Consider the following 24,880-nt stretch of genomic DNA (forward strand, 5'->3'; position numbering starts at 1 on the left):
TGCACTGGTGCCCAGTTTTATTATTTTCTTTTTTTGGCTTTATTTTCTCTTTGTCCGTGGTCTGAATACCGACAATGGTAGTCAGGTCCACAGTAGTACATACAGGTACAGTCCAAGGTTTCGCACTCACAGGTGCTCAAAAGAATAATACGAACAAAAGACGAAAGAAAAAGGGAAAATATAACAGTAATAAAACTTCAAAATAAAGGTGCTACACTCGGCAGCGTTACCCCGACCGTCGCTATCCGTACGGCCTGGGTCTCCGTCCTACTCTCACCTGTTCCCTCAACCTGCATGTACTGTTCGGGGTTCTGCCCAAGTTTTTCCCTGCTCAAAATTCCTTTTCTTTTTCTTTTTAATTTGTTGTTGTGCTCGTTCTTCTTCAGCCGTGCTCGGTCCAGCCGCAGAGCTTCCGCCAGCTGGCTTGTTTCGTCTTAGATGGGCAGGCTGAGGGAACAACAGAGTGTTATCTTATAGGGTCAGCAATCCCCCAAGGCCCGCCTCTCAGCCACTCTGAGAGAGGGAAAGCCAACACACCCTCCTCTGCCATGACTGACAGGCGGATCTACGAGTCTGCTGCCCCCTTCCTGCAGTACCACGCATGCGCCAGACAGTCAGCACAGATTTCCCCTGTTACACCCTCCCATTGCGTTTCATCTCCTTCTTCTTGCACATATTGCTAAAGGTTTTCAACTTGTTTTCATGGAGTCATGAAATTTTTTCATCGGCGGGTTGCTCTCAAGTCTCTCAGTTTTGAAGTCAGCATAACTTTGTTCTCCTATTTCATATGCCTTAATCAGGTCAGAGGCTATTTCCTGAGAAGCTGCTTTTGCTTATCCTGTTTCACAATAAAGGGGTTGATCCAGCTTTGTAGTAGACTCACCACTGGTGACACTGCATCTTCATCTTTTTCAGTTTTTGATTTGTGTAGCTCTGCATGATGAAGATCTGATTTGTTGTTCTGCACCATATTGCTCATCAGCTCTTCTGTATTTAGCTGTGCTGTAATATCTCTTCACAGCACCTGGTTTAAGACTGAACATTACTGTACCACCTGGTGTCTGTGTGTCTTTATTTACTGTGACTTCAGTGGTTTGGTCAACAGGAATGTGTCCAAATAGATTGTTGCCAGACAGCTGAACAGAAAAGTATCCATCCATGAAGCTCTGGTAAACAGGGTGTTCCACTGGAAGCATTGTCATCTGGGCATAGTAGATGGGCAAATACCTATTGATGTTGATTTAAAAAGTGAGTTCCAATGTTTCTTAAGAAAATGCACAGAGTCCTTTCTTAAATTAATAATAGGTTTATTATAATACATGCAGGGAATCATGTCCTAAATACAGAACAGACAGATTCCAAATTCTTTTGACTTTACAAGATGTTAAATACCCCTCAACACAGGGCGGTTCCCCTCCCGTTTCTGGTACGTAACCAATGGTAAAGCGACCTGTTAATTGGTGTTGGTATTTTTACTTGCCCCCCACCCAGCCAAAGCCTGAATTTCAAAGGGTCCTTTAAAATTCAAATTAACCAGATCTTATCCTGTTTCCCCAGACAGTCAGGGGGTTGGAGGTGTGTGAGATTACAGGGGGAGAGATAGTTAAGGATTTATTCCTTCTTACTATAACAAGAGAACTGTAAAATGGTTAAGAATGCCCGCCCATGTTGTTGCGTGATCTGAGTGAGATAATTAAATAAGAAAGAACAGAAAAGTTCAGGTTTCTTTAATGCACACACATACACAGAAACGAAAGTAGTGTCTGTGTACCCCAATTGAGACGTGTTCAAAAGATGTGATGATATGTCATGTGCTGAGCTAGCCTTGTAAATGGCTCCCCAGCAAGAAATTACCATTTATGTTAACCAGCTATTGTTGTGTTTATTATCTTGGATGTGTCAATTTCTTTCCTCCAGCTGCCAGCAGTTGTTCGTTGGAAAAGGTGCCGTTGGTTAATTTAACCCTCTTCTTAAGAATATGCAACTTCAGATGACCTTACCACTCACTCTCACTTCCTCTGCTAATCCTTATGAACGAACAGCGCATAGGAGATTTGTGAATTTAGTCACTCAAGTGCACGGAATGTGTGCTGCAAAAAGACAGATAATTTAAACCAAGCAGAATAATATCTGCTGTTATTTCTCTTTTCCATGTTACAACATTCCCGTCTTTTTTAAAATTAAAGATGGAGGGGGGTGATCCGCTACAACCAAGTTGTTCACGTGATCCTGGGCCCTCAGATGTCCTCTTCACTGGTTCTGAGTAGTCACACCAAGTAACGTGTTAGTATAATATACTATAGTAAAACATGTTCCTCTCATTCTAAGTCTCTATATTATGTGAAGGTATCTACCTTGTCTTTGCTGTTTCTTCATATAAGTATGTCATAAGCAAAAACAAAACAATTAATATCTCGTCACTCAATGTAAATAGAAAACAATACTGTTAATACAATTAATATCACTGCACATATCCCGAGGGTTGTATACCTGGCACCAGTAGCTCAGACAAGTACAAACTTAGCGCATTTCACAGGTGTTTTTTGGTCAGCGTGACCCCAACCTAGCTCCCATTTTACTTTGACTTACAAAGATACAATAATATTTTTACTTTTATAACAGAATAAACTGGAATATAGAATACTCTAACGTAACTATTGGTTAATACAGAGCATATTAGAAGTTTTTGTATGAACAGTGTGTTTTAACAATTTGTTTAGTATTTCTGCTGGCTTTACATTCTTTAAAACACAGTACAGTTATTACAACATTTTCACACACATGCAGTTTCACAAATGTTCAATTTGCATCCCAAAGATCAGCCTGCTTCCAGTAGTTGTCACAGTCTTGGGTCAGTTTCTGCTCTCAGTGAGTCTGTCAAAGCCACCACAGGTGTGTCTTTAAAAGCCTGATACCTGCAAAAACTTAAAACATTCCCAGTCCCATCATCAGTGGGAAGACTTCAAATAAATTAGACTGTTTCTATCAAAGAGCCATCTAGCTCTGCCGCATACACCTTTCACTTATAGGTGATTAAGGGGCTCCCGAGTGGCGCATCCAGTAAAGGCGTTCCACATGGAGTGCAGGATGCGCTCTATAGTCTGGACGTCGCGAGTTCGAGTCCAGGCTATTCCACAGCCAACCGTGAACAGGAGCTCCCAGGGGGCGGCGCACAATTAGCCGAGCGTCGCCCGGGGGGAGGGAGGGTTAGGTCGGCTAGGGTGTCCTCGGCTCACCGCGCACCAGCGACCCCTTTAGTCTGGCCGGGCGCCTGCGGGCTTGCCTGTAAACTGCCCGAGAGCTGCGTTGTCCTCTGACGCTGTAGCTCTTGGGTGGGTACATGGTGAGTCCACAGTGTGAAAAAAAGCGGTCGGCTAACGGCACACGCGTCGGAGGACAGTGTGTGTTCGTCTTCGCCCTCCCTAGTCAGCACAGGGGTGGTAGCGGTGAGCTGAGCTTTAAAAAATCATTGGCCATTCTAAATTGGGAGAAAATAATAAAAATAATTGGCAACGACTAAATTTATAAAAAAAAAAAAAGGGTGATCACACTTTATACAAGGGAAGACAGGTTTTAAGTTCATTCGTGACAGCTGCTAGGTTTGGATTTTCTCCAACAGCCTCTCCTCGCAGGTCTCTCCTCGCTGGACTCCCACAGCTAGACTCCCGGCTGTTTGATTGGCTGCCGCTTTGTGCTGGTGCACTGTGGCAATGTGCCCCGCCCCTGTGTGCATTTGTGTGTTATGTGTTGTATGTTGCGTGTGTTAATGTTGGTGTATAGAGATTGATACACGGGATATAAACGGGTCAGTGTTTCACGTGTGATTTAAAAATGTAGATTTGTATTTAGGCACGGGATGGCACATCACTGCACGTGCATTTAAAGTATAGTATGTGAGCACGGGGTTGCACAGAATTAATTCACGTGCTGGGATTCAAGTGAATAATTAATTAGTAATTGAATCCCAGCACAACAGTATATATAGATGCACATTTCTTTCACTCAGGGTTGGGTGTTCGGTGAGTGGAGAACGAGTGTGGAGAAGGTGAAACTAAAATAGTAAAAGAAAGTAAGAATGTAAATATAAGTGTTTCCGTGTCACAAAGACGGCCAGAGTGGGTGGCGTCAGACCAGAAAAGGAATACACAGACAGAGACGGTGGTGATGATGAGCTGAGTGCAATGGCTGCACTCAGCGTTTATTTAACAAATAAAAGGGTTGTAAACAGCACAAAACAGGACACGGCACTGGTAGCCAAAAGAAACATATAAACAAAACGGACTAAACACTTAACAAACGGTGCACGGAGACAAACAAACACGGTGAGTACAAACAACTATTATATTTACGATCTTTCTTCACTTTACTTTTACTCCTCTCTCTCTCACCCGTTCTCCACTCTCGAACACCCAACCCTGACTGAGTGAAAATGTGCATCTATATATACTGTTGTGCTGGGATTCAATTACTAATTAATTATTCACTTGAATCCCAGCACGTGAATTAATTCTGTGCAACCCCGTGCTCACATATTACATTTAACCAGCACGTGAAGTGATTTGTGCTCTCCTCGTGCCTAAATACAAATCTACACTTTAAATATACGTGAAACACAGACCCGTTTATATCCCGTGTACCAATCTATACACCAACATTAACACACGCACGCAACACACAAATGCACACAGGGACGGGGCACATTGCCACATATACCCCCCCTTGTGCGCAGCACACATGGCCTCAACGGCCACCTCCCCCCTTAAAAACCCAGCAGTCCAGGACAAAGTCTCGGGCTGGGAAGGGAGGCTTCAGTGGGCCCATGGCTGGAAATGCTGTCAGCTCCCCTGCCGGTAGTGGCACGGCTGACAGCATGCTGGTCCCGTCCTGCAGCGAAAAAGCTGCGGGGGCAGGTGGTCCCCCGACCTCCCCCTTCTTCGTAGCCGGCAGCTCCCTCCTGTGGGGCTCCGGCCACAAGAACTCCTGCAGCGAAACTGCTGCTGGGGAAAGTGGTCTCCAGACCTCCTCCCCCTTCTTCGTGGCCGGCAGCTCCCCTTTCTGGGGCTCCGACCACCGTACTCCCTGCGGAGGTACGGGCAGCAGAGGCAGCTCCTGCTCCTCTGCTCCGGGCGGTGGCGGAGGCAGAGGCAGCTCCAGCTCCTCTGCTCCTGGCGGTGGTGGAGGCAGAGGCAGCTCCAGCTCCTCTGCTCCTGGCGGTGGTGGAACCAGCAGGCATTCACCCTCTGCTGGTGGAGGTGGGACCAGCAGGTATTCACCCTCTGCTGGTGGAGGTGGGAGGGGCAAGCAGTCCTCCCACTGCGGTGGAGGTGGCGGAGGTAGAGGCGATGGGGCTGATGCTGGCCACTCAGAGGGAGGCTGTGGCGGTGCTGGCTCCCTCTGCTGTGGCGGCTGGGCATGTGCGCGCCATGCTGCCTTCAGCAGCATAGCTCGAGGCTGCTGGGGAACACCAGCATCCTGCCCTTCTCCCCCCAAAAAATTTTCAGGGGGTTGAGCCTGTAACTCCTCCCCTTCTGGCTCTTGGGACGGCACCAGCAGGTATTCACCCTCTGCTGGTGGAGGTGGGACCAGCAGGCATTCTCCCTCTGCTGGCAGCTTGGGTCCTACGGCTGTGGAAGCCCCGACTTCCCTCTTTTTGGGCTGTGGACGCACCGACTCCTCCCTTTTGGGCTGTGGACGCACCGACTCCTCCCTTTTGGGCTGTGGACGCACCGACTCCTCCCTTTTGGGCTGTGGACGCACCGACTCCTCCCTTTTGGGCTGTGGACGTTCGGGCTCCCCCCACTCAGGCGTAGGACGTTCGGGCTCCTCCCACTCAGGCGTAGGACGTTCGGGCTCCTCCCACTCAGGCGTAGGACGTTCGGGCTCCTCCCACTCAGGCGTAGGACGTTCGGGCTCCTCCCGCTTGGGCTGTGGACGCTCAGGCTCCTCCCATTTGGGCTGTGGACGCTCAGGCTCCTCCCACTTGGGCTGTGGACGCTCAGGCTCCTCCCACTTGGGCTGTGGACGCTCAGGCTCCTCCCACTTGGGCTGTGGACGCTCAGGCTCCTCCTCATAACTGCGGAAGGGACAGTTGGCGAACAGATGATCCTGGTCGCAGAGGAGGCACCCCGACGATGGCTTGTTACATCGCCGTGGATGCCTGGCCCTTAGGCGGCACTCCTCCTCCCTGTCCTTCACCTCTTTATCTGTCTCCCGCTTGGGCTGTGGAGGCAAAACCAGCAGGCATTCACCCTCTGCTGGTGGAGATGGGGACAGCAGGTACTCCTCTGCTGGTGGTCCTGCTACCTGGGCTGCTGTTCCGTTTATCGTTGCCTCCAGGTAGCTGAGGAGAAACTCCACACCTTCCTCCAAGGTGTTTGGGGTGTGTTCCTGCTGATAGGCCTCCCATCTCTCACTGTCCATCATCCACAGGGCCCGAACGACTATGGGCAGAGCCTGGGCCTCCAGCCCAGCATTCTCCAGGAACCAGTCCCGCCATTTTGTGGCGTCTTCTGCCATTTTTTTTTTTTTTTTAATCCAGACCCCTCCTGGTCTGACGCTTGGAGGCGCGGCTATCCCACGATGACACCACGTGTCACAAAGACGGCCAGAGTGGGTGGCGTCAGACCAGAAAAGGAATACACAGACAGAGACGGTGGTGATGATGAGCTGAGTGCAATGGCTGCACTCAGCGTTTATTTAACAAATAAAAGGGTTGTAAACAGCACAAAACAGGACACGGCACTGGTAGCCAAAAGAAACATATAAACAAAACGGACTAAACACTTAACAAACGGTGCACGGAGACAAACAAACACGGTGAGTACAAACAACTATTATATTTACGATCTTTCTTCACTTTACTTTTACTCCTCTCTCTCTCACCCGTTCTCCACTCTCGAACACCCAACCCTGACTGAGTGAAAATGTGCATCTATATATACTGTTGTGCTGGGATTCAATTACTAATTAATTATTCACTTGAATCCCAGCACGTGAATTAATTCTGTGCAACCCCGTGCTCACATATTACATTTAACCAGCACGTGAAGTGATTTGTGCTCTCCTCGTGCCTAAATACAAATCTACACTTTAAATATACGTGAAACACAGACCCGTTTATATCCCGTGTACCAATCTATACACCAACATTAACACACGCACGCAACACACAAATGCACACAGGGACGGGGCACATTGCCACATTCACTCACCGTGTTTGTTTTGTTTGTCTCTTTATTTTGGTGTATAGTGCCGTGTCCTGTTTTGTGTTCAAACCTTTTGTTTTCTGGTCTGTTAATTCTTCACCAAAACTCCAAGTCTCTGTCTGTTTATTTCCTGCTTCTGGTCTGACGCCACCCACTCCGGCCGTCTTTGTGACATGCACTAATAGGCTTGCTGTCTATTATACTAAACTGCGTTAAAGATAATACATAAGCAATACAATAGTTTCAGTGCACTTCAATGGGATCACACAACTACAAAACGCTGTGTGGAAACCAATCAAATTGCAAATCAACCTCTATTCAATTTAACCACACTCACTTGGTACTAATCACAAACAGTAGATCACCTAATTAAAACAACACCATCTTTATAATGTTACTTAAATACAGCTAAGGTTAAGAGTTGGAATGAGGCCTGTAGTAGCCACTGGGAGAGATTTGGAAAAGGTCCTCAATCTACCTGTCCTCACTCGGACTGCCACAGCTCAGACTGCCCTTGGACGTGTGGCTCTTAGACTGCCACAGCTCAGACTGCCCTTGGACGTGTGGCCCTTCGGTGGCTGGCGCTTAGAATGTCTGGTGTTCTAAGACACTGTTTGCCAATTTATACTGTCCTGCTGGTCTAGAGCTGGTCCAGTTTACATGCTATCTAAATTCACTTCAATCAACCACAGCTCTGAACAATTTAGAAAATTAATGCCTTCAGCCAGCTAATGAAGTTACATCAGCAAACGAGCATTCAATTGTACTTAACAAAATCGCTTCCTTCTGAGTGCAAACAACAAAACACAATCCAAGCAGGTCGGTTGCTAGAACAACTGATTAACCAAGGGAAAAACAATGTTCATTTTAACACTACAGCCAGCTAAGAGACACGCCCAAACTGCTCACTTGAAAATCACTGTTTTGTGAAAGAACAGGTAGTACATTAATATCCCTGATATCCTCCAAAAGGACCCTTTTTTCATTTCTGTACAAAAACTGTAGGTTTAGGTGGCAATGTGTCTGCATTTTTTTTTTTAGCTGCATGTATTATTATTCTCATTTAATAAATTTACTTGCTATTATTAAATATCTTTTTTTTCCCCATGTGCTTTATTTTAAACTTACCTCACTCCTACTGTGCTTTATTAAATCTTAAGGAGATGGAAAGCAGAAATGTATAAAGAAATGGTAACGTTATATATATATATATATATATATATATATATATATATATATATATATATATACATACAGTGCCTTGCATAAGCATTCACCCCCCTTGGACTTTTCCACATTTTGTAGTGTTACAACCTGGAATTAAAATGGATTTAATTGTGATTTTTACCATTTGATTTACAGAACATACTTAACACTTTGAAGGTGCAAAATATTTTTTATTCTGACACAAAAGTTAATTAAACAAAAAAAAATACATTTCTTGGTTGCATAAGTATTCACCCCCCTGAGTCAATACTTGGTAGAAGCACCTTTGGCAGCAATTACAGCTGTGAGTCTTTTTGGGTAAGTCTCTACCAGCTTTGCACATCTGGATCCCGCAATTTTTGCCCATTCTTCTTGGCAAAATTGCTCAAGCTCTGTCAAGTTGGATGGGGACCGTTGGTGAACAGCAATTTTCAAGTCTTGCCACAGATTCTCAATCGGATTGAGGTCTGGGCTTTGACTGGGCCATTCTAAGACATTCAGCTTCTTGTTTTTAAGCCACTCCAGTGCAGCTTTGGCTGTGTGTTTAGGGTCATTGTCCTGCTGGAAGGTGAACCTCCGCCCCAGTCCCAGGTCTCTTGCAGACTGAAACAGGTTTTCCTCTAGAATTTCCCTGTATTTGGCTCCATCCATCTTGCCCTCAATCCTGACCAGTTTCCCAGTCCCTGCCGATGAAAAGCATCCCCATAACATGATGCTGCCACCACCATGCTTCACTGTGGGGATGGTGTTCTCAGGGTGATGAGCAGTGTTGGCTTTGCGCCACATATAGCGTTTTGCGCTCAGGCTAAATAGTTCAATTTTGGTCTCATCAGACCAGAGAACCTTTTTCCACATGTTTGCTGTGTCTCCCACATGCCTTTCAGCTTTGTGGAGTGTCCGGGTTATAGTTGTCCCATGGACAGTTTCTCCCATCTCAGCTGTGGATCTCTCCAGCTCCTTTAGAGTTACCATTGGCCTCTTGGTTGCTTCTCTGACTAATGCCCTCCTTACCTGGTTACTGAGTTTAGGTGGACGGCCTTCTCTAGGCCGAGTCGCGTTTGTGCCATATTCTTTCCATTTTTTAAATGGTGCTCCGGGGGATGTTCAGAGTTTGGGATATTTTTTTATAATCAAACCCTGATTGGTGCTTCTCCAGAACTTTATCCCAGGCATGTTTTGATAGCTCCTTTAGCAGATTGTTTTGTGGAACATTTACGAAGCATTCGAATCAACACCTTGACATTTCCTTTAACCCGACACTTCAACAGCAATAATCACACTGTTGAAGACATCACCGTTTGTGGAATCAGTCAGTGTTTTGGTACAAATTATACTCGGAAGCAAAGAGAATGCAAGCTTATCTTCAAACTTGGAACTTTGGAGCCTCTTGGAATGAACACTCTATTATTATTTATTTCTTAGCAGACGCCCTTATCTAGGGCAACTTACAGTCGTAAACAAAAATACATTTCAAGAATCCCAGTACAGGTATTAATACAATTAAGAGCAAGATAAAATACAATGACTTTGGTTCTAGCAAGTACAAGTATATGACAAAATACGATTCAGTAACGGAGCAGATAAGTGTCAGTGATCGCACTGTGTAACAAATTTTTTTTTTTTTTTTGTTCCTGGGTAGTAAGTGTTATTTCCTAATTGCTTATGCGTCAAAAGTATAGAAAATGGCTATTATTCCCCACAAACTTTGCTTTTGTGACCAGGACAGCGATATTTTGAAATTTACCTATTTTCCAGAACATTGCAGATAGATTCAGTGCTGAGTAAACTTGGAGTAACTTCTAGAACTTTCTAGAACTTTCCAGTAATATAAATAGTAGTATAAATACAGGGGCCTTAAGCCCACCAGTTCATTTTAGTTCCAGCTGCCTAAGTGGATACATATCTGCATTTTTCTGAGATGGCATCAATGTCATAGGAGACTTCAAAATGGTGGCATTCCTGATGGGTCTCCAAGGCGGTTTTACCAAGTTTCCCTGCTATCTTTGCCTTTGGGACAGCAGGGACACCAAGGCGCACTACCACAGGCGGGACTGGCCACAGCGGACTGAGTTCTCTGTGGGGAGGAACAACGTCAAGTGGGAGCCACTGGTGGACCCCTGGAAGGTGCTGATGCCACCACTGCACATCAAATTGGGCCTTATGAAACAATTTGTCAGAGCTCTAGATAAGGAGTCGGCAGCCTTCAAGTACCTTCAAGACTTCTTCCCTAAGCTGTCTGAGGCAAAGGTCAAAGCCGATGTCTTCGTCGGACCACAGATAAAGAAGATCCTGGAGTGCAATGAATTCCCCAAGAAGCTCACTAGTAAGGAGAAAGCGGCTTGGAACAGCTTTGTCGCAGTGGTTCGGGGCTTCCTGGGCAATCACAAGGCCGAAAACTATGTGGAGCTGGTTGAGACTCTGGTGAAGAACTACGGCACAATGGGCTGTAGGATGTCCCTCAAAGTCCATATCTTTGATGCTCATCTTGATAAATTCAAGGAGAACATGGGAGCGTACTCGGAGGAGCAAGGCGAGCGCTTCCACCAGGATATACTGGACTTTGAACGCCACTACCAAGGACAGTATAACGAGAACATGATGGGAGACTACATTTGGGGGCTGATTCGTGAAAGTGATTTACAGTATATCCGTAAATCTCGAAAAACTACTCACTTCTAAATCTTCTGTAGTCATTTTGTATTACTTTAGTATAAATACATGTTAATTTGGATTCATATGTTGTTTTTTCTGACGAAAAGACACAAATTCGCCCGTTTTCTCATTGGAAATAGGTAAATTTCAAAATATCACTGTCCTGGTCACAAAAGCAAAGTTTGTGGGGAATAATAGCCATTTTCTATACTTTTGAGGCATAAGCAATCAGGAAATAACACTTACTACCCAGGAACAAAAATTGTGTTACATAGTGTAGTTACATCAGGATATAATTATCTACAAAATATTACAGATTAAATAACACTTGTGACAGATTACAGTACTCTAAAGTACAGGATTAAATGCAGTAAAAATAGGGAGCAGATAAGAGCAAGTAAAGCACATTAAGGAAGAGTGATACTGTCCAGAGGGAAAAGAGGAGTTCTACAGGTGCTGTCTGAAGAGGTGAGTCTTGTGGAGGTGCCGGAAGGTGGTCAGGGACTGGGTTAGGGGTTGCAGCGGGAGGGGGTGGCAGGGAGTTTGGTTCTCTTCCATTTCTTTTCAGCAGATCGCAGTGTTGTTCTTGCTGAGCGGAGCACAGAAGAGAGCCAGGGTTGGGGAGGGGAGGGGCGAGCAGGTTGGGAGGTGAGGGGACAGAGGGAGTCGAGGGAGGAGAAGAGGGTGGAGGTAGCAGAGTCTACAGAGAGTTGGGAGAAGGAGTCAATAGGAGGGAGGTGAGAGAGAGCGGTGGAGGCAAGGACAGGGGGAGAGAGTGGAGGTTACAGCGAGAGGTGACAGTGGGGGTAGGAGGAGCAGGGAGAGATGGGAGAGACAGAAAAAGAGATGAAATAGTGATCAGAGAGGTCCAGGGGATGACAGAGAGGGTGGAGGGGCAGCAGGCCCTGGAGTAGGTGAGGTCCAGTTGACGGCCAGCTTTGTGGGTAGGGGGGGATGGAGAGAGACAGACAGAAGTCGAAGGAGTGAAGGAGAGGGAAGAATCCGCCCGAGTGGCTGGGGTTGGAGAGATGGATATTGAAGTCACCTAACAAGCCAGTTGGGGTAGAGAGAGGGGAGGGAGGAGAATAGATAGTCGAGTTTATCGAGAAAGTGAGTGAAAGGTCCACGGGGATGGTACAGTAAAATTAGCAGGAGTTGACTAGGAGAGGTTAGTTGGACAGTATGAAATTCAAAAGGTGTTAACAGAGAGTGAGGAGAGGTCAGAGAGGACAGAAAAGAGTAAGGAAGGAGAGAGGAGAAGACCAGTCCCACCTCCCCATCCAGTGAGACATGGGGTATGGGACAGGACGTAGAGAGAGGACGGGGCGGCAGGAGTTACAGTGTTATCAGGGGACAGCCAGGTTTCAGTGAGAGCAAGGAAATCGAGAGAGAGAGGTGGGAGGCAAAGGCAGAGATGAAATCAGCTTTGTTAGCAGAAGAGTGACAGTTCCAGAGTGCACCAGAGAGAGTGTGAGGGAATAGAGGGTGAGAGGTGGGGAGAAGCAGAGGGATGAGGTTAGAGGGGTTGGAGGAGCAGCGGCGGAGAGAGGGCAGAGGACAGAACAGGGATGTGAGAGACAGTCATAGCAGGACAGGTGAGACAAATAGGCACAGTGGGAGTGAGAGCGGTGGTGGGGGGCGTTGAGGTGGTATAAACCTGACTAGTAGATGCCGTCTTCCAGAGCCCTGCTAGGTTTGGATCTTTTCCAACAGCGTCTCGGCACAGGCTTCCCCTTGCTGGACTCCCACAGCTAGACTCCCGGCTCTTTTGTTGTGAGGCTCCTGACTCCCACAGCTAGACTCCCGGCTCTTTTGTTGTGAGGCTCCTGACTCCCACAGCTAGACTCCCGGCTCTTTTGTTGTGAGGCTCTTCGGTTTGCTGGCGCTTCATGCTGGCACAGAAATTGCCTAACTGACTTATATAACAAGTAGATGGAAAAAAGCTGTGTGGAAACCAATCAAATAGCAAATCAACCTCTATTCAATTTAGCCACACTCACCTGGTACTAATCACACACTACCTCACCTAATTCAAACACCACCTTTATAATGTTACTTAAATATAGCTAATTTAAAATTACTAGGAGAAGGATCACTTACCTATCTTGCCTCAGACTCTGGTTACCTGTAGACTCCCACAACTAAATTCCTGGCTCTTTTGTTGTGAGGCGCTTCGGTTTGCTGGCGCACAAATAGCCTAAGTGACTAATATAACAGAATATAACAGCAAATGGACTTCTGGAAAGATTTCAGAAGGGGAAAACGGTCCTCGGACTAATCCTAGCCACTGAAGTGATGGAGGAACTGGAGTGCCTGAACATCTCTTTGCAAAAGAGAACACAAACCATTGCCTGAATGCTTGCTGCAGTGGAGTGTGTCAAAACCTCTCCAAGAAAAAACAAAACAAAACAGAGGACAGCTTTAGCAAAGCATATGATAAAGCAACAGGATTAAATCAACTCCTTGAATATCCAGCCAATTCAAATGCCACACATGAGAAAACCACCGAAGCGCTTTACTGGTGAGGCTGTTGCACATGCACCAACATCTCCTTTGGAGTACTACAGAGCTGAGTACTACAAACTGCTAGACACTGTAGATGTGTAGTTCAGAGAGCGTTTTGACCAGAGAGGCCTGCAGACTCTTGAAAAATTGGAGTAAGTTCTCCTCACTGGAGAGACTGTCAGTGTTGTCGACCAATACCCAGAGTTGACCAGGAAGTCATTACATGTGCAGTTAGCCATGTTCAGCTCAAAATACACGTGGAATTCCAACACTGAAGTTGCAAAAATCTTGAGGGACATGCTGCCTGAGGTCTGTGGCCATTTTGATTAGATTGAGGCCCTTGTGAGGTTACTGTTAGTTGTCCCTGTCTCCTCTGCTGAAGCTGAGAGGAGCTTCAGTGCTCTTAGAAGGCTGAAGACCTAGCTTCGTAATTCTATGAAACAAAGTCGCCTGAACAATGTAGCCATTTGCCACATTCATCAAGAACAACTTGATCACTTGGAAAGGAAAACACTCTGCCAGCAATTTCAACCGGCGCAGGAATATTTTCGGATCTTTTCTTTAGAAAAACAAGGGAGTTCTTATCTACTGGTTGGCAAGGACAATTTGAAAGTTAACTATACAGTAGGTTAAGCTACGGCGAAAGAAAAAGAGAGGGCTTGTCAGAATTGCATTGTAATGTGTTTTCTTCTAAACGCAAGTACAGTTATGCTTCTAAATGTGTTGTTATTTTTGTTGTGGATGGTTATGGTTATTTTATTTGTATACTAAAACAGGAATTTTCTTTACAAGGGGACCATTCTTGATATTGTCATGCTGTGCAAATCCAGGTGTCAAAATGAATGTTTGTGTAAGTTGTAGGAAATGAGGAATTAATACATAGAAATCTGACCTGCTGCAACAACCAGGATATATACCGTAACAGAGAGGTACAGATAATATATTAAACTTATTTTACACAATACTTATTTTTATTCAAGAAAATGTTATCCATTTTAACTGGATAACATTTTTGACTAAAGTTTATACTGTATCAATCATTAAATCAGCAATTTGATTTATTTTGTTTTCCCCGAGTTACCCTAAGTATTACTGATGTAAGTGTTATTACTGTTTCATACCCCAGTTTCACAGAATGGCCTCCCCCCACTGTTAAAACCAAAGTTCCACCCCTGCCAATTACATTAGGCTAGCATTTTCCAGTAGTGCACTTCAGTTCTTTGCTGTAAGTAATTCAAGTGGCTACTACCTTCTACCTTAATAAAAGTTTACCATAGTAAAAGCATGGCAATGTGTCATAAAGCACAAAACCTGCCCAATCAGAATAGCAAAGTATAGAAAGGAAAATTAATAAAAATGGCAAACCAAGGTAAACTATGGTAATGCATGATATAACCACAGAAAAAGCATGGCAAAACTGCACAAATACCATGCATAAATGCTGTGGTAAACTTTTATGAGGGTAATTATGTTAACCATATTGAGGTGGGAGAGAAAAGGCTTTTTTAATGAGCATATACCTTGGAAAAAAACATTTCCAAGGTAAATTTAAATCTGGTCATGCCCTCCTTCTTCACTCACCACATATTCCACCCTCACATGTAAATATGGTTTATTTTTGTGATTTATTTGATGTAAATAGTTTCTTTATTTTGTACCAGTACTTGTTTTCCACAATCTAAATGCGCCTAATTATTCCATGAAATTCATATAATGGCAGCATTATCTTTTTTTTGCATATTTAAACGTGTTTATTTTATAAATGTTCAATAGTATTGGAAAATGTGTGTGTGTGTGTGTGTGTGTGTGTGTGTGTGTGTGTTTACTGAACCCAGGAAAGGATTACCAAGAGTCTCGGATACTCGATAGGCTGTTAATTATGTGTGACAGAATAGAAGGAAACCAGAAACAGAGTACTGTCTGACTCTGTTTGGCAGAAAGTGCTGATACAAGCTTGATTTAGCTTTTTGTGTGCAGAAAACAGCCACACATTTTATATATATATATACAATATATATATATATATATATATATATATATATATATATATATATATATATATATATATAACAGATACAGAAAGAACCATTGTTTTCATTGGAAATTAGCCCTATTAGAACGATCACTTTTACAAAATCTACCCGGATAAAATGATCTCGGCAGTGACTGACACTGAACTTTCTCCAGTGTGAATGTGTTATTCTCTCAGTGAAAACAAAGACCTTGGTAGGCTAATGTGAAGATCTGGCTGATTCACAGATAACCTATTTAGTGCGAATCATGTGTGACGTATGCAACCGTTGCTCTCTTCACACAAACTGCAACCATGGCAACAAGTGTGAGGAGGTAATAAGATTGAAACAACATGCATTGAGAAAAGCATATCCAGTCTACGCTGGATATGTTTTTCAAGAGAAAGGGCACCTAATTACTGTATTTAGCATGTAAGTGTACTTGTATTTTTTTCATTGATTTACTGTTTTGAAAGAACTACTGGAAGTTGTTGTTTAACCTTTTTGTTTTATAATTTCTAAATGAATGTGAAACTTAAGTACCTAGTTAGTGTGTTGTCCATTGTGCTGTGAAGGGAAGTGAGGAGCCTCGCCCCTTTATGCATGTGTTTCTATAGTTCTAGGTTTTTTTGTACCATAATCAATGGGAGCATGATACTGATACTGCATGTCCCACACTAGCTTCCCACATGAGCTAGCCATCCTGTGAATCCTGCGGTCACAAACTCTTTCCACTTCACTCTCAATGGCTTTGCCAGAATCTTCACGTACAAAGCTATCTACCAACAATAGCTTGGTTTTACTTGCATTCCACTGACAATGTAGTTCAGTCTACAAATGAAGGTGTTTTGAAAAGACCTGTTTAGCTTATTGCTGGCATTACAATAACAATAAAAATATTAAACAGTCCAGCAATGTCATGTGAGAGTAATCCTATTTACAATACACCACAAATGAAGTTTAACGTCCTACTGTCATTACAATAACAAGAATAGAATATGAAACACTTAAAGGTGTGTTGACTGACTCTTTGCTCTTCACATGTTCACTGCTGTGTATTACTGATTGTAATTTAAATAACATCCCGTTTACTGTAAATGCACAATTCTCCCAATTGTTTCTTTGCAAATTCTGCCTTGTTATTTACTAAATTTAACAAGAGGTGTGTCTCCAGACAGAATGTCTTTATGAAACAAACAGTGTGTAGTGCAGTGTATCCTTTACACAGTAAAGCAATCCATTTCCTTTCAGGAATGTATAGGTAGAAAAATAGATTTGAGCTTGTTTCTTCATCATCAGATAATATAATTTAATTAAGAAATGGTCATGGCTTAACATTGCTAATTATAGCTTTATTAAATGCAGGTAGAGTGGAAAGAAGTAAACTAAACAATGATCAAATACGCAAATAATTTAGCTTACTTACTTTGGGAAAGCACTGTAATAACTAACAACTACAAACACAAATGGCACTTCAAACGTATTTATTTATAGTCTACAATCGTACATAAAACCAACAAAAGATTGCAAAATGCACATTGAAAGAGTTGTATATAGTAAGCCGTGACAAAATACCAGAATAAGTCACAGGAGTCAGAACCACCATGTAACACAGTTTGTAACACAGATTGCTGACAGTTTGAGCCACTTTTCACAACCGCACGCTGAACCTCCTTCACCACCTCCAGTGGCAACTACAGTAAACTGATAAATCTACTAAAAGGGCTGTTTTGTGCATAAACACAAATACAATTCTAAACATACAATTCCTTTTACTTACTGGCAACATCAATCCTTATGTAAAAACTGAAACAGCACATTTTGAGTTTAATTACCTAAATACCCCTAACCACTTCTTTCAAGAACTACAGTGGCAGCATCTAAATGAAATAGACTCTCCTTTTAGTGGGGGTAGCGCTTCGTCGTCTTAACAGCAACTTTTGTTTCTTAGCTGTTTTGTGTTTTAGTTTGCCTTTTTGTATGCCCACGGGACCTAGCATTCTTGTAGCGTCAAGTGAGGTTCCTCTGTGTGTCTGCGTGTAAGAGTTTGAATAAAACCTGTGCTTTGTCAAACGCAATGTTCTGTGTTCTGACTCCTTTATCCAGTGATCACCCATGCATGTACCAAAACACCCTGTTACATATGGTGTTAGCTGTGGAATCAGTGGTCCTGCAAAACACAGAATAAGACAATAGTTACCTATATTCCAGAGAGACAGGCTGCAGTCCTCATGTCATTCTTCCTGTTCCAATAAGCCTGTTTTATACCTAGTGTAACACAGCAGGGAGGGGGTTAAAATCCTCCCTGCATAAAAAAAAAAAGTGCAAATGCAAGTTGGTTTAGTTTAATTGTTTTGTCTTATAGTTTAATTATATTTGTTAATTGTTTTATTGTTAATTATCCCCTGCACCTGCTAGTAATTGGAAATTAGAACCAGGTGCAGGGTATTTAAAAGGTGCAGTCAGTCTGCATAGGGCTGCTGTGTGAAGGAGCCCAATTGAAGAGGTGCTCAATTGTTAAAAAAGGTAACTGGGTGTTCCTTGTTGGTGTGTAAAATTGTGTGTTTTCCAGCCGGCAAACAGCTTAGCTGTCCGGCTTACTAGAATTAAGTTCCCGACGTGTGTAGTCAGCGCTCCAAAAACAGAGTTAGGATTTTTGTTTGTTTTGACTTAAAGAAATTAAAGTGCGTGCAAACGCGTTTCTTTCAATTTCTGGTTGTGGAGTCGAAGGAGCCTGAGCAAGCCTGTGCGGTGAGCGTCTTAATTACACTAGCTTAATGTTTACATTTTTACATGTTTACAGCGCTTTGGGATGCCTTGGCATGAAAGGCACTATACAAAATAAATTTGACTGATCTGATTCATAACCGCTTCTTTGTTTCACCCAATAGTTTACCTTGTTCTGCTCCAGTCATTAAGTTTCATAACACTTCCTTGGTTTTAACATCTGCTTATCTTCAACATTCCATTTGCTTCTAATATTTATCATTTCAGCAAGCAAAACAATTCGGGGTTACACCAGCATTAGATGTTTTAACCTTGCAGGTGCAGGAATTATTTACATGGACTTGTCACGTGTGACCCCGAACCAGTTATGTGTAGTAAGAAATTGGATCCCTTTGCATGGAGAATTTCAGTGGCTAGAGTTCACGGCTCCTCGATTGATTCAGATTCAGTTGTATTAAGTCTGGCCACTGATGATGCAGAGCAGAACAGATGTTGGGTGCCCGCTGATATGAAGAACAGTGAGTTTTGGCCTCCTACTGTGTTCTAGATGGATGGCATACCTCGTAGGGTGTCTTAATGTGAACAAAATGAAATATATGAAAGAAACACGTACAGGTCCAGAATGATTGTGAAGGGTACAGAGTTAACTCTGACTCATCAAGTGGGGAAAAAAATCCTCTTGTTTATGTGTGCATGTGACAGGTGCAGAGGTGAATCACCCCTAGCAGGGCCCAAGCCATGTCCAGCCTGCAGTCACCTAGTCAAACACTGTCGAATCTTGTTTGAGTGTAAAGATGCTGAAGGGATATCTTTCTCTCACTTGAATGTACATCCAAGGGGTGTAAAAAGGGTTGAATGCATGGACTGTGAACGCGGTCACCTGGTAAAATGGGCACATCTGGGCAAACTGGAATGTAAGGAAGGTGTCCCTATTAAGCGTGTACAAGTGTCTTGTAGGTATAAAGTCCTGACCATGGCAGCCCACATCTGTGACGCGCGACGCTGGATTAAAGGGCCTGTGGTGGTCTTTGCAGAACCCACTTGAGCTGAACCTGACACAGACTCTGAAACCTGCTGGGAACGTGCTGAACATGGACTGGATGATTTAGAAATGACATGTATTGATAAAATGATATATAATTAAACCCAAAGTAGTGCTTAATAATCTTTAGTCTGTAAGAAATATTGTGAAAATACTGTGTATGCTTTCTGTCTAAGAAACCAGCACTGCCTGGTATACTAGCAGGCCTCAAGGAGTCTCTTATCAAGATAGGCACTTCTCCCAGAATTGAGTGCCAAATCTGTTAGACACATTTCAGTTTGAATGTAAAATGTTGCAGTACTAAGTAGATGCGTGTTAATATGCTTGCTTTAAATAGTATAAACTGTTATGATGAAAAAGGGCTAGGGGTTTCTTAAAAAAGAAAAGAGAAAACTATAACGATCTAAAAGTCAGTACACTGCCTTTTAAATAATGAAAAGAAGATGGTTAGGGATTCTTAGTTGATAAAGAATAGCCCCTAGCTGAAAATAATGCAGAAAATAAGTTGTTATATTTGAAATAACAATGAAAAGTAACTTGGAAAGCAAGAGATTTTTTAGTTTTAGAAAAGTAAACTCTATGTAACCTGTATTCCTGAATTTTTTTTATAAACCTGTCTTTGGAAAGATCATTGCTTGGTACAAAGAGGTATTCTTGGCACAAGAGCGGGGATCCTCTTATCAATAAACTTACGGCGTTAAGGCCAGGATGGATGAGGAGAAATACCTTCTCGTCTTAGAGGAAGGGGGGTTAGGATAGAAATGGACTTATTCCAATATATATTTAATTAGTTGCACTGGCAGAAAGAAGCACGTAGGGCACAGGTGTAGAAATAGAGAAAGTTCTAGAAAACATTTATCAACGCTAAAATTGGCAAAGGGAGAGCTGTCTCAAGCAAACTGGTTTCAGCCAGTTTGTGTACAACTGAAAAGTTGTAAAAGTCGTCTGAAGTTCAGCTAAGTTCAGGCTGCTAGGAGACAGACACTACAGCCTTACAATTTAAATAGAAACAATCAGATTTTCCCTGGAGAGAAACTCTATACTAAAAAGACATAGGATAGAAGTTCCCTATAATACCTGCTAAACACACACCTGTAGGGAAAGAAAGAAACTAATTTGAAAAGATGATATGATATGAGGGAATATATTTTTAGAAGACAGGTTCATGTAATCAATTATAACTATTATAACTATAACTGTTATAATACAACTGTTGGTGTTGTATATATTCAAACAACAATTCTTTGTAATGTACATATAGAAAGTAGTGATACAAGGTAGCAAGAATCTTGTGAACTCTGCTTCACCTAACCTTTCAGACAAAGGAGGGAGTCAGAAATGAGTAGATGAAATCATGGGCCAGTGTTAATTTGTTGGCATATGACTCCAATTAAGTCTGAAGAGTTGGTTGGATTTTTTAGAGACTACTGTTTGCCAAAAAGATAAGAGCTGTCTATATATATTGATGATTGGATTTAATTGGGGCTTCTCATTGCTTTCAATGGGACAAAAATCCTATAAAACCCCCTTGCGAATCATACTGACTTCCGTATAGAGCTAATTGCTGTTTGATCAGAACTTAGAATTATCTGCCTTTTGAAGACAGTTTTTCTCTTCTTGTTCAAACCACATTTCCTTGTTACTGGAAGGTAAGGGAATATTTGATTATTATATCTCACATGTATTGAATGCATTGCTATAAGGTATGGAAACTATGTTTTAGTATTAAGAGCGTGATGTATTGAATGTGCTAAAATATAGCAGTGGGTGCTGTCAGCTTTTTGCTCGGCCAGCCTGAGGGCTGCACATAATACATATAAAACTGTATTATTGTATTGAAGTATTAATGCTATGCTTGTAATACCTCTAGACTAGTTGTTATTACCTGCTGGGATTTGCGCAATCTACCAATCCAATATTAAAAGCATTTTAATAAACCGAAGGAGCACTGAAGTCGCTCTGATTCGTAAAACTTCAAAACAAATGAGTCTGTGTGATTCTCTTGATTAAACAAAGGTTGTATGGACACGCAGCTCATCCAGTGCTCGAACATAAACCACTAGGAGTTTAAACCATCTCTGTCCTCCTAAACATCTCCCCTGAGTTTAAGAGTGTGTGCAGAGCAAATACATAAATAAAAAGAGTATGTGAAAAGTGAAAACGTGACAGACTCCCTTAAACACAGTACATTCTCTATTTAACAATGTATTCAGTTTATACCTGTACACTCCAATATGTCTAATCATGCAATGTTCCCATGGAAACACACCTGCCAAGTCTGACACAAGGTCAATTGTTAAATGACTACATATTTCTGTCTGTCTCGCTGGGCTAACACACTTCTGTCAAGAACAGTAGTAGCCTTTATATGAAAAAGGCAGGCCTCCGATCTTCCAGTCGCAAGTTTTTTAATCAAATTTGACTGGTGTTGTCATTTTCTATACATTTTGACTTCTACCAGATTACAAAATGAAGCAATATCACAATATTAGATGTATTATTTTTGTAAATAAAAAGACAAAAACGCAAACTTTACCAGACCCCCCCCCCCCCCATCCGTCTGTCCGTCCGTCCGTCCGTTAAGGGAAACATTGCTTAATTTCTAATTAGTATTTGGACATGAATCATTATAAACCACAATATTAGTTTTCTTTACAAGTGAATTATCAAACAACAAAACATAAATAAACATAAAAATAACAACAGAGATGTGAAATGTCTCTTTGTACTGGACAGAGCGACCTTTAGCAGAAATATTTCCGACCTTCGATGCAGTGTGTTTTTCCTTGTGTTCAATCATTTACCTGAAGCAAACTACACCAGCTGCTAGCTTCATACATTTAGTGTAACTGGTAGTGCATGAATAAGGCATATGTTTACTGTAGTTATTTTAAGTGAGAAATATATGTATATTTTCACGGGGAACTACATATTATACGACAGTGGGTACATTTCACAGAAACCGTGATAAGCATAAAAAACCCCACAGTTGTAGTCATGGATGATCTTAAGTATGTTTTCAGTTGTTGGAGGGATAGAAAGCTGCGCTCAGCAGTAGCATTAGACATTAGGATGGTAAGATAGATTGTTATATGATATGAGCGTGACTTGTTTTTTATGTAGGGTGCAAACTAAATATTGTGTGCTATACAAGTGCCTTTTTTCCACGTGTACGTTCTGGCAACAGTTGTGGGAGAGTTTTATGAATCCAGCTCCTTGTTCCCAAACCAGCTGGTTTTATTACTCAGTAACCAGCCAGTTCCCCATTGAGAGATGTATGGTGAATGCACTAATGGGATGGGTTTGAGTAACATTATCTTGTTACACTATACAGTTTCTGTACTTTAGACCTCCATCCAAGGCTGTCACCTGTAATTCCATACGGCATAGGATCCCTGCTCCAAACAATCCCTGTATTGTCTTTATGGGGATCTTGTTCCCTTGGCTCATACAATATACTACTGTAGTTGCCACTGCCAGCTATTCCTGCTATTAATATATGTTGCATTTTTTTCTCTGGTTATTTTAAGCACCCAACATGAGGGAAGCTTGTGTGCTTTTGTAAATTGCTATAACTGCTACAGCAGTATGTCATAAACCATTTGAGGTGACTTCATAAAAAGGAGGCTATGTCTGTCATGTGGAATCTCCACTTTGTTTTAACATTTTTCCACATTTGATATTTTCAACATGGGCTTCTGTGTTCCTTAAATATGTCAAATCTATTTTTAAAAGCAATACAGAACATGACATACCTTAACTGCAAAGACAAACCATTTGGCAGTAATATATCATACTGTGATACAATAGCGAAATGTTCCTGCACTGAATAAACTGTACACAAGATACTGACTCAAGGATCTGTATCATGTCCCACTTGCGTACATACAACAAAATTTAATTTCTTTCCCCTCAGTTCTCGGCTGTCGAAAGAGGCCTTTGGGATCTTGAAAGATTGTGCCTTTTATATGATTAGAGGGTCAGATTAGTTCATGCAAAGTGGTCCATATTTGCTTGACTGACTCTTTTAAAAAATACACTGGAGCATTTAACCAAAGCTGTGGTTCCGGAACTCTGGTAAATGTGGATAACTGCTCAGTTCTTACAAATCCTGTGACACTACTTAGGTCTGTAGTGATATCTACTAATAAAAAATGTACTTGATATGAAGAAAGACCCTCTTGTCTGTTTTGTTCCTTGGCTTTAAAATAAAAAGATCCTCCAAATTAACTTATGTAGTTCTAAGTTATGTGTAATTGGCACTACCCAATTAATTTGAATTATTGTCCCATTACTTTTGTACTGCTTATTGGCTGTTAAATTTAGCTTGACCCAGTAACCCTAGCTAGGGCCTTGTCCATTTTAAAGCAGAGAGATAGTGTCTTACTTATATTTTACTTGGTTGAGCAACACCTACTGTATGTTTGAATAGACTGGTTCAGGCATCTCCCGGGTCATGTTATATGTAAGCAATAAGTCCTGACGCACACTACATTATCAGTATTCAAAACTGTTTGAGTGATAATGGTGGCTGTAAATAGTTTATTATGTGATGGCATTGATTAAAATTTTTTAATGTACTTCACTGTACTTTATGCATTTATACAGCATTCAATTTAAACAAAAGACATGTGGCGCTTTTTTTTTGTGTGAAATTAAACAAAACCGGTAAATCACTCTTGATGTTAGCGAAGTGAATCAAAAGTTGTTTGTTACTTGTCACAAAGATGGCCGGAGTGGGTTGCGTCAGCATTTAATAATTAACCAACAGAACAGAAAATAAAAAGGTTGTAACACACAAACACAAACACGACACGGCACAAAACGAACTAACACTTAACAAACGGTGCACGGAGACAAACAAACACAGTGAGTACTAAAACAAACATTACGATCTTTCTTTCTTTCTCTTTCTTTCTTTCTTTCTTTCTTTCTTTCTTTCTTTCTTTCTTTCTTTCTTTCTTTCTTTCTCCTCTCTCTCTCACCCGTTCTCCACTCACGAACACCCAACCCCGAGTGAGTGCTACGTGTCTCTATATATACTGTTGTGCTGGGATTCAATTACTAATTAATTATTCACTTGAATCCCAGCACGTGAATTAATTACGTGCAACCCCGTGCTCACATATTACATACTTTAAATGCACGTGAAGTGATTTGTGCCATCCTCGTGCCTAAATACAATTTAAATACTCGTGCTGCACACACCCATTTATATCCTGTGTATCAACTACAATACACCAACATTTAACACACCACACGCAACATACAACATATAACACACACATGCACACAGGGGCAGGGCACATTGCCACATTACTACTTTAACTTTTACAACAAAATCATTTAAATTTACCTTTAAAAGCTGGTCTAGTGAGTCTAATGTGTGTTTGTTCTCTCCTGCAGTGGATAACTCACGTATATGAGACACCGGCAGCCCTCGAGTGTGTGTTCTGACATGGAGTGACACAAACCACCACATGAAAACATGAGGAACTGCATGTTTCCCTGTAGAGGTGCTTTTAGGTAAG

General features: G+C 42.2%; 1 protein-coding gene across 2 annotated transcripts in view; it reads left to right on the forward strand.

The window, feature by feature from the left end:
- The window catches only part of LOC117420817 (lactosylceramide alpha-2,3-sialyltransferase-like), a 68,070-nt gene that overhangs the window by 8,455 nt on the left and 34,735 nt on the right, over positions 1-24,880 (forward strand). Inside the window, exons 1-2 of one of the 2 annotated variants that reach the window (XM_034917326.2) lie at positions 20,907-20,998; positions 24,756-24,875. In XM_034917326.2, coding sequence (XP_034773217.1) covers positions 24,838-24,875 — 38 coding nt within the window. In that variant the 5' untranslated portion in view covers positions 20,907-20,998; positions 24,756-24,837. Of the gene's footprint in view, positions 1-20,906; positions 20,999-24,755; positions 24,876-24,880 lie in introns of those variants that run through there. The other variant, XM_034034470.3, reaches the window with a different exon arrangement.

Source organism: Acipenser ruthenus, chromosome 1 (assembly GCF_902713425.1).
Source record: "Acipenser ruthenus chromosome 1, fAciRut3.2 maternal haplotype, whole genome shotgun sequence".
In the NCBI taxonomy this organism is placed as follows: domain Eukaryota; kingdom Metazoa; phylum Chordata; class Actinopteri; order Acipenseriformes; family Acipenseridae; genus Acipenser; species Acipenser ruthenus.